General features: G+C 32.3%; 1 protein-coding gene across 1 annotated transcript; it reads right to left on the reverse strand.

Moving 5' to 3' along the window:
- Positions 1 to 2,052: 2,052 nt before the first annotated feature.
- On the reverse strand, positions 2,053 to 6,226 carry LOC145093383 (P-loop NTPase domain-containing protein LPA1 homolog 1-like). The gene is made up of 8 exons (XM_079031503.1): positions 5,997 to 6,226; positions 5,681 to 5,857; positions 4,878 to 5,182; positions 4,700 to 4,781; positions 4,139 to 4,525; positions 3,296 to 3,979; positions 2,503 to 2,613; positions 2,053 to 2,423 (listed from the first exon to the last, which is right to left on the reverse strand). Exons 2-8 carry the CDS (start codon positions 5,825 to 5,827, stop codon positions 2,181 to 2,183), a joined length of 1,959 nt encoding a protein of 652 aa, XP_078887629.1. The 5' UTR covers positions 5,828 to 5,857; positions 5,997 to 6,226; the 3' UTR covers positions 2,053 to 2,180.
- Between the last annotated feature and the right edge of the window lie 5,114 nt (positions 6,227 to 11,340).

Consider the following 11,340-nt stretch of genomic DNA (forward strand, 5'->3'; position numbering starts at 1 on the left):
AAAGATGTCTCACTTCATATTATGATTCTTGCATTTTCCATGATGATGTCTAGGCGATTGATTTTTATGGATAGATAGAATTACACACATAGTTATGGTGTTTTTGTAGAGAGGTTTTAGAAGTTGGAAGAGAAGAAACCTTAATCTCTTTATGAAATGTATGCCTCTCTTAAATATATATATTTAGTTGATCAATTATATCTTATGTGAAAGTAATAGAACCATACAAAATTGATCCCTAAAATTATGGATAAATGTCTTATTCATCATACTATAATTAATATAGAGATCTGATATATCATTATGAAAAATATTATGGTATATATTGTAATTGTACCTAACACATAAAATCATTATCAAATAGTCTAATGGTCACATTACTATTTATTTTCAACATTCTCACTTGACTGAATGACTGTCTATATGTACGTATTTATTATTTTAGCCAAGTGAAATTCATCTTGTTTCATATTAATACTAAAAGCATAGAAATACAGCCTAACATGTCGTTTTTAGATATGGGACCGCCACCGATCATACTTTAGTTCATATGAAACTTACGATTAATTTAAGTCAAATGACGTTATAGTTAGGAGGTAATGCAATATATTTGTCAATACATAAAGTACTTATATATTATATTTGCCGGTTAAAAAAAATACATAAAGTAACCAAAGGGCTTCTAGCCTAGCGGTATCAGTTGGTGCCCTCTCTCCTTGAGGTTGAGGGTTCAAGTCCCGTCGTGAACATAGATGGATTTAGGTGTTAGTTTAGAAGTACTTATATATTATATTTGCCGGTTAAAAAAAAATACATAAAGTAAATGCGCACAAGTTATTATTATAGACAAATTGCATATTATGAAAGAATAATAATCAAGTACTTAAATAATTAAAAATTAAAACTTTCAATTGAACACTGTGCTAGAATTACATTATATTAGGTTTAGCCTTAAACCCAAACTTACCGCATGTTGAAATGCTTTGGGTGCTAGAGCTTTTGTAATTGGATCCACTAGCACATCATTAGTATTGATGTGCTCTATAAAAATATCATTCTCATACACTCGCTTGCATATGAACAACTGTTGTATCGAGTTAAAGTCTCACTCCATTTTAATTGTTGCTAGTGAAAAAACTTATAAAGGCAAAGTTGTAGCAGTTAAAATAAATAAATAAATAAATAAATGTCTTTCAACAGCCTCAAAATGAAATTTATATTAATAAGTTTTTAAATTTCTCAACAACATTTCATGTCAAGTTGAATTATATATGACAATGTATTCACCATCATAGTTGATATATTTGTCTAACTTTTACTTATAAGGCTTCCATTATATAATTGGTCTCTCAATTCTTTTACTGATAGACTCATGTAAAGCTGTGAAGGTCTCTCACTCTCTATTAGTCTATTTCTTTTAAAAAGAAGTTTGTAATTATTAGTTTCATGTAAATATCACAGTAACATAAGAGATATTGGTACAAGTACAATCATGTGATTATGTGAATAGTTAAGCTTCGAACTACCAAAGCATATAATATTAATTTCATTTGAAACAAATAACCAAAGCATATAATATTAATTTCATTTGAAGCAAATAAAGGGAAACATTGTTGCATGTTATATCAACTTTTTACACACATTTACTCGATATATAACTTTTTAGGACAATTCTAAAGTCATGTGGGTTCTATCTCGGTCCAACATTTCATCTTTTTACAAAAGCCTTGTCCAAAATATAAACAAGTGTGAAAAATATAAAATCCATAGAACGAATTTGACAAAATTACATAAATAGTCCCCGAATTTGACAAAATTACATAAATAGTCCCTACGGTTTTCCCATATTCTTGGTTTTCCTCCATAACCTTTTTTTGTTACATTAATGGTCCCTGTGGTTTCGATTCCTAGGTCCCTTCATATTTCTTTTACATTGATGGTCTATATGCTTTCGAATTACTTTTGTCCTTATTTATACCTTTTAGTTATTTTATATTTTGTTTAAACTAATTTCAAATTAAAGAAAAAAAAAGGTAATCTGTGCAACACGCATTTGCCCAACACAACCATAAACTGCCATAGATCACATACAATGTAAAGTGGATTCAAGGTGTTTGACAAAATGCCAAAGAGAACTTTACCCTAATAACTTTAACAAATATCAAAGATTTTACATAATACTAACCATGCGAGCCACCTGAAATGCTATAAGATCGTCCTCTGACTCTAGATGCCAATCTTTTATCCATCAATGGCTCGCTTTTTGTTCTCAAAACACAGTCAACATTCTGTTTGACTCCAGAAACGTTAATTTTAGTCTCGAATTCTGCATTTAAATATCCATTTTCTTGAATATCTTGCATTGCAAGATCATCATACTCTTCATCTGATTTAGTCGACTCCTCATCAACTGACCCTTCCATCTAAATCATAATTCAATTTGTGAGCATAATTACAATCAGAAAAAAAAAACTGAAAATAGGGGTATTTTAGTCATTTTACCTCTTCGTGCATATTTTCTTTGGCATCATCACTAAGATCCTCGTCGGTGTCTAATGCTTGGGTATCATCCACCTCTTCATCGCTTCCATTAACTGATAAATCTTCTTTCAACTGAAAGTTGGAATTAGAGTAAGTTACACTTTTGGTCCCTGTGGTATGCTCAAAATGACAGGGTTAGTCCAAGTTTCTAGTTTTTTGCGGATATGGTCCATCCACTTGGATATTCAATTTTCGTCCTTGCTTCAAAGTTTCATATCGATTTTGGTCCATGGAACCTTGAAATAAGGACCAAAATTGATATAAAACCTTGAAAAAAGGACCAAAACTGATATAAAACATTGAGAAAGGGACCAAAACTGAAACATGTCTCAGTTTTGGACTAAACATGGTAAAATTCAAAAAGCAAAGTAACCAATTTTGGTAACTTACTCATAAATTACAAGAACAGTAAATTACATTTTTGGTCCCAGACTATAGCTTATTTTTTCATGTTTGGTCCCAAAATGTTTCTTTTTGCAATTTTGGTCCCAAAAGGTCTTCTTTTTTTTTTTGTAATTTTGGTCCTTATTTGAGATTTTTAATTTTGTTACCTATTGGTTGCTAAGAATAACTGATTTTCAATTTTGGTCTCAAAAGGTTTCTTCTTGCAATTTTGGTCCTTATTTGAGGTTTTGCAATGTTTTTGGTCTCTAATCCAAATAACATGATTATATTTTAGGGACCAAAATTACATAAATCAGCTATACTCAGGGACCAAAAATGTAATTTACTCATACAAAGATATTAAATCTACCTCTTTAGCATGTCCTTCCGAAAACTTTGGTGAGCTACAACACGAAGAATAATGTCTACTACCATTCTCCATAACTTCATCAACACTGCTAGCATGACTAGTGCACCCAAGTTCATTCGGCCAAGCACTGATTCCGAAGTTACCAAACTGCAGATTCACCGATTCCGACTTCCCAATCCGCACCGCTCCATACATCGGAATCCCCATTCCGTCCTCGGCATTCCACGCCTTTGCAACCGACCCATCGTTATTCAAAAGAGCCATCAAATGCCTGGAAGAACCCTGCCTTTGAATCAACTGAAACATTCCTTTCGATCCAATGGAATTAGCCACACACTGATTCCGATACTCCTCATCAATCACAAATACGGTGTTGGTGGCGGAATTGTAAAGTGGTTCTCCGGAATCACGTCTTCTTAAACAGCTGAAAACTGTCGCGTGGATTGCTGCGACACTTTTATCGACATTTGTGTTGTTTATTTTTGGGACTAGGTGTTTGTCTGCTCGATTGCAGAGGTATTCTTGAATTGTTCTTATGTTTTTTATGTATTTTATGTATTTGTTTTTTGCAGGGTCTAATGTCATGTATTTTGCACGAACTGCAAATCTTTCCATGTGTTTGTCCTCGTTTGTGATGTAGATCATGAATGGGATGATTGATGGATGTTTTTTCATTAATCCCATCTATAAAATTATAAAAAGACTCAAACTTTAGCTTCATATGTAATGGGATATGATTAACTTATTAAATCTTTCTATCCAGACATATTTCAAAATATTCATCAGTTGAGAGGAAAAAAGAAGAAGGGCAAAAAGGTAAAAGTGTATTACAGTATTACATACCACAAAATTAAGGCTGAGGTGGACACCCTCTACAATGACTGATTCTTTTCGATCTTCCCATGCAGTTATAAGTCTGTCAAGACTATCAATGACCATTTCACTTTGTGCTTTGAAACCTTCAATGGCCATTTGTTTAGGGCTAATTAAGTCAACTGTGGTCAAACTAGAACCTTCTTTAGGAACAGGTTCAGTTTTGGAAGTAGAATCAAATTCTTTTGTGGCTTTTTTTTTGGCTTTGGCTTCTGAAACAGCTACTGGATCTAGATGTTCCCCTGCATGATAAGTAGAAGACCATAGGAGTGGATTTTGTTTTTCATCAACAAAGCTTCTCATCATATGGCGTATTGAATCTGTTGATATAACAGTTGTGATCCCTAATCTGCTAGCCTGAAATAGCAATGTACTTTCATTGATTTGTTTATTGTATCAAATTACAAGAATAAGTTGAGCATTCTTGAAACTATAAGATAAAGAACATGATATGTCATATGATGATAAAAGATTGAGACTTTGAGTCAAGTAATTCATTGACACATGAAAAATGGAACATTTATGACATACCAGTAAAGCTGATAATGTAGATTTGCCACATCCACTAGTACCACAGAGTAGAACAGTCACAGATTCCTTTCTTTCCCGAATTCTGAAAAAAAGAAGGCAGAAAAGAGTGAATTTTTAAGGGATAAATGTAAGAAATAGCAATGTATAGCATGAATGATTATGTTAAATTTAGGAATACCTGCAGGCTAAAACAAAGTCAGCCCTTTGATTGGGACCAATATACTTGTATTCAGAAAGAGCATCACATACAACATCTATGAACCTGTTTCTTTTGATGACAATTGTAGTGCGCTTTTTGTATGATTCAAAAGGCTTGCTCTTAGTTGTGCCATCTTTCTCTGAAACCACATGATTGCTACCATTCATCTTATCAGACAGAGGATGAACTTTCAAGAAATCTTTTCCCCATTGAATTACACCTATGTCTGCCAAACTTTCCTCTAAGCATTTATTTCTCATAATTTCAAATACCCTTTGGCTTATCTGTATGAAAATAAGATCATATTCAGTGCAATCCGAGTACCAGACCTCCTATATTAACAGGTTTAAAACTATGGTGATTGTTGTATATCATACAGAGCTTAAGGTCAAGAGAGAAATTACGTATATTAGTAGCTAAAAGTAGCTAAAAATACATACGATAGATGAATCTATGCAAGTAAATCGAATTGGAATTTGGACATCATCAATTGTAAAACAAAATTCTGTACTATCTAATTCGAATTGGGGCAAGATGTCAAATTTTAGAGAAGTCGCTTTCAGGTAAAAGTTAAAGAGGAAAAAGAAACATCACTTTCGGTGCAACAGTAAGATTTATGAAGATCTAACTAATTTTACAGAAATGAGAAAAAGCTAACATCCAAATCTAGAATTATTTTCGCTAACATTCGATCGCAGCTACATGATCATGAACTGTGATTCAATTTCAACAGAAACCACGCCACAAATAAATTGAGAGTATGATGAGAAATTGAGTCTAACCTTGAAGGCGTGACGTGCTTTACAGCCCATCAACTGCAAAGTGCTCTGGAGAACAGGACGTGTGTATCTAAATGATGATTCTTCATTCCCTTTCGTTTCTTCATCCTCCTCCACCACTATGTACAACAATTTCGCTACCTCCGTCATTTCCTTAATTCCTCCGGTATCCGTAACGAACTGTTCATTCATCGACGTGAACATTATATAGAAGACAATAAAAGAATAATCCAAAGACGTTTCAAACTTCTCAACGAAATACAACAAAAACGCGATTAGAAAAAGAAAAACAATGGGCGAGAGAGCATAGATCCCTTACGTGGAAGCTTCTGCTATAAAATTAACTGAAAAGCGGGATTGGGCGCTAGGGTTCGGATGGAGCGGCGAGTTGCCATTTTAATAACTTGTTATAAGAAGAAGAAAGTTTCCACCGTGATCTCTTCATTGTTCTGCCACCTGCTTCCACGCATCACCGCCTTCAGCAGTCCACGATTCCTCTCTCTCCGACACTTTGCTTTCTCTCTCTAGAATTTTTGACTTTATCGGAGATTTATTTGACGGTTTTCCATTCGTAAATCAATAACGTATTTATAGGGGGTCGTTTTCGACATAATGTCCAACCGATTGATGTTGCCAAACTCATATTTTTGATCTTAATTATAAACAAGGAACTTTAAACAGTACAGTTACAAAACAAAAAAAAACATATTTAAAATATTTAATTAAATATTTTCGATATCATCCTATATAACATATGATCAATATATTAACGATTAAACCACAATATACAACGACTGTATTACAATAATCCAAAAATGAAGAAAATATAAAAACGAATTAATATAACAAACTTACAAATTAAAAGCTCTAATATAATAGCATATCACCAAAAGTGGTCATAAGAGCTCAACCCAATACAAAAATCTTCAAGTTTGTTTTCTTTTTGAAATTTGTATATGATTTGTATGCATGTATTCCCAAAATATTGGTATTTTTATAGTAAACATTTCACTAAATGCTAATTATCATATCATATCATATCATACTATATTATAAAAGAAGTATTTTTTTTTTCTTTTAGCACATTCATTTGAAACTTCCATGTATTTTTCCTTTCACCACATTCATTTGAAACTTCCATGACTTTTCAATTTCTTTCTAATAATGATTATAAGTTGGTTAATAACATTAAATAAATATCAAACCTAAAGTGTAGTCATATATAAACTAAATTTCAATATTAAAAAAATATCTTTACTTCTACTTATAAAATTATGTTTTTTTAACTTTTTACATATTATACTTAATTTATTAGTTTTAATATATTGTTGGATGTAAACCATTATCATTTTAAAGCTACAACTTTTGAACAATTTGTATGAAATATTTAAATTATAACCTTAAATATAACATTAGAGGAGAAACTTAAATATAAATTTTAGTTTAACTTAAACAACCCAAATAGTATTTTGTAAATAGTTAAAAATGATAAATTGTAGTGTCTTTCTACTAATGATTATAATTTGGTTAATAAGGTTAAATAAATATCAAACCTAAAGTGCAATTATAAATAAAATAAATTTCAATATTAAAATAATATATTGACTTCTACTTATAAAGTTAAGGTTTTAACTTTTAACATATTATACTTAATTTATTAGATTTAATATGTTATTGTATGTAAACAACTATCAATTTAAAGCTACAACTTTAGAACAGTTTGGACAAAATACTTAAACTGTTAATTTAAATATAACATTACAGTGTCAACTTAAATATAAATTTCAGTTCCATTTAAAAAACCTAATGAATATTTTGTAAATAGTTAAAAGTGATAAATTGTAGTGCTAAATGCAAAAACTAAACTATAATATCAATTTAACTAAAATATTATCTAAAGATATTTGTATAATCGTTAAAAGTTCTCAAATGAATGCGGTTTGAGGAAGTTAAAAAATGGGGTTTCAAATGCATGAGATTAAAAAAAATGCTACCTTTATAAGTATATATGATATCATGTGATATACTAATTTATATTAAGTTAAAATATAATATATATTGGTTAAAATCTAATTAGTAGAGTGGCGTATTTGACAATATATATAAGTTATAAAAATGGGATATTCTACGAATATACTTTTGGGGGTAAAAAATAGGGTAGAAAATAGAGTAGGGTTGGAAATGAAACACTATTTACCCCATTTTTTACTCTATTTATGGAGAAAAAAAATGGAGATGGTCTTAGCATGTTTATCAGTAATCTTGCGGTTTTATATGATTTTTTTGTAAAACAAATCTCAATATTTTTTTACGAAAAATCTTTCAACTTTTTTTTTTTGTTTTGTTTTTTTTTTGTAAAGCTCTCATATTTGCCAAACATTTTACATTTTTTCGACCAAGGTTTTTATTTTAACTCATTATTTCTTTGTTTTTTATGTTGTTATTTGTTTATGGTGTTTTTTTATATTTTGAAACGTTAAATCTAAAAGGGACATTTAATTTTTTTCAAAACAAAATAAAATATAAGCCTTAAACCATTTATCATAAACTATAAATCCTAAATATAAATTTGCTTATAATCTCTAAGCCATAAACCATAAGCCCTAAGTCTTAACACAAAGACGATTCTTCATGTACTATAATTCATAATCTCTAAGCCATGAAACTCAAGCCTTAAGTCTAAAACCCTAAGCCCTAAGTCATAAGATCAAATCATTGATCATCATGTAATTTTTTTTGCCAACAAAAATTGGACACATTAGCATTTCTCTTTGTTTTGAGAAAATCAAATTTCTTCTTTAGATTTTATTGTTGAAAACTATGAAGAACTTCATAAACATCAACAATATAAATACCATAGGAATTATGAGCTAAAAAAAAGTTGGTCCAAACAGAAAAGTTTGTCAAATGTGTGTAGCATCCCAAAAATTTCAACAAATTTAAACTTTTCAAAACAACCATTTTATTATTAGAAGTGTTACAAAACCATTATTTTCGAATCATTATTTAAAATCAGAGTCTCCCAAGATCCAATCAGTTGTAAAACCAAGGATGTGTATAGTCACGCCTTCGCCTTGTCGCGGTCCACTGAAGTACCTGAAACCGTAAACCAAAACTGTAAGCATGAAGATTAGTGAGTTCCCCCAAATTACCACCACATAAACATAATAACAAACAACAACATGTATACAGAGCCTTCAACCTGTCTGAAACGCCGCATTAACCTACAGACTATCTAGAACATTCATAGAGCCTTCAGCATGACTGGAACGCCTCCCCGACCTAGAGACTATCTGGAACGCTCACAGAACCCTTAGCATTACTGGAACGCCTAGTTAAGCCTTCAGCCTATCTGGAACGTTCTTTGGGCCTTCGAATGGTACCCCCTCGAGCTTGTAATCTATCCGGGACCCCCTGGGTCTGTTGGCCTTCAGTCCCAGTTGGTTCGCCTCAACCCAATAACCAACACATATCCACGCATACCATAACATAACAAGATATCGATATAAACATTATCGGATTTGATGACTGGCAACACAAAGCAATATAGTCTCAAACCCAACCACACTATGTCAACATATGCACATATAGACATATAACCAGTCAACGGACAATAAGACAGATCTTACAGATTACTAAGCATAGCATCGTCCTATATACCAGGATATAGATCTAACAGATCACTACAACATACCAATATATGATAAAATATGATAACAATCTAATGGGTCGGCCTTGGTGCCTTTGGCCTCAAAGTATAGTGAGGAGAACTTACCTCGCAAACCGGACAAAAGCTGATGAGGTCTGAATCTCAGCTCCAACCGACACCTATCCATTCCAAGCGACCAATCACAACCAAAATCCCAAAATACACAAATTACCCTTGAGGTCAAACTTGGTTAAAGTCCATAAGTCAATTGAGTCAACCCAGCCGAGTCGACCCAACCGATCCAACTCAACCGAGTCAACCAAGACTGCGTACGCGGGGTGTACTCTGAAGGTACGTTGGGCGTACACGAAGCCTCGCAGGTTGACCACCATCGGGGTGGTTGACCTCGTACGCAAGGCATACTACGAGTACGTGGGGCATACCCTCGCAAGCCCAATATCCATTTTAAGAGCTTAATGGCTTAAGCTCTTATGTCCAAACTTCATATCCATATCCAAAATACCCTTAAAAGTCATAAAGTATCCAACTTTATGACCTAGCATGTCCAATAAGTGTTTAACACAAGGTCTTATTCCATTAAGACATTCTACATGATGCATGAAACAAAACTAACCACTTGGAACCCATTTTTATGACTTAAGACCCCTCTTAGGGTCTGAAAGGACAACTCAAAGTTCAAGAACATGCCATATTCAAGATCTAACATTTTACGAACCAAAAAGCTCCATAAAACAACCAAAACTAGATCTATGAGATAGAGGGATCAAGTTACAAGCTTTTTACCTTTTAATGGTTGCAAATGAAGTAGAAATCCTAGATCTAAGTGTTCCACTCCTTCAAAACGAGCTTAGCTTCCTTCCTTCTTCTTCTAAGGCACCAAAAACATACTTCTAAGCTTGAAAATGCTCCTCAAGGTGGTTCTAGGGTTGCACAATACCAGCCAAACTATAAAAATTAGGGTTTCCTCATTTACTAAGGTGGGTGAAATGAGGCCATAAGAGTGCTTAAATACCAGCCAAACTATAAAAATTAGGGTTTCCTCATTTACTAAGTACGCCCCGCGTACACTGATGTATGCCCAATGTACTAGGGCGCGCCCTAGTACGCTCAGTAATGTGTGCAAACTCACTTAGTTTTAAACCTACTTTTAATTATCAAATAACACACAAAAGGCAGTGAACCTATCAATTGTGGTATAGTTAAATAAGCAGGGTATCGATCACAGGGAATGGCAAATTAAATTAAAAACTAATTTTATCTAAGTTAATTAAGAAGTAGGGGTTTTCTCTAGTTTTACAAGACTAGAAACTTACTAACTATTACTAATTTAAGACTAGAAAATAACGACTTAACTAGATTCAATAATTGGAAAGGAACTTCTGTTTAGTTCAACTTGGTTAACTCTATGGTTGATTTCAAGGTAATGGTGCAATGGATTAATTCTTTCGTTGGTTACCGATTCAAGTGATTAGATTCGTATTCACTACCCTAATCCTTAGCAAATAAACTAACTTAAACAGTGGCCAATTGTCTAATTTAATTATATTCACTAGATTAATTATTCGGGTTAAGTTAGACTTGCAATAGTTAAGTAATTTATTCTTTTAATTAACTTCTTGTTTGATGGTCATCTTACAAGCTTGCACATGAATTTACTCAATTTTCTTATTAATTCTAGTTTCATATTCATTAATCCTAGACATATAGCATAGTGATCACATAGCATATGAGGTCAATAATCAATAGATGTTCATGCTAATCAATTATCTTCCTATTAACAGAAAATTAATTATTATTCACACACAAGGTTCTTTAGCAAACTAAAATAACAAAAATTCACCAACTTGGAATTAATCCTACCAATCAATCAAACCATATTGTCAACTTTGTATCCCCAAACAGAAGTCTAAAGGTTTTAGCTCATAATTAAAGTAAATAACAGCAAACAAACAAAGTCAAGTTGCTTAATCATAATGATAAAACAAAAGAATAA

The sequence above is a fragment of the Lactuca serriola genome, chromosome 1 (genome assembly GCF_051521515.1).
Source record: "Lactuca serriola cultivar US96UC23 chromosome 1, Lser_US96UC23_V15, whole genome shotgun sequence".
In the NCBI taxonomy this organism is placed as follows: Eukaryota; Viridiplantae; Streptophyta; class Magnoliopsida; order Asterales; family Asteraceae; genus Lactuca; species Lactuca serriola.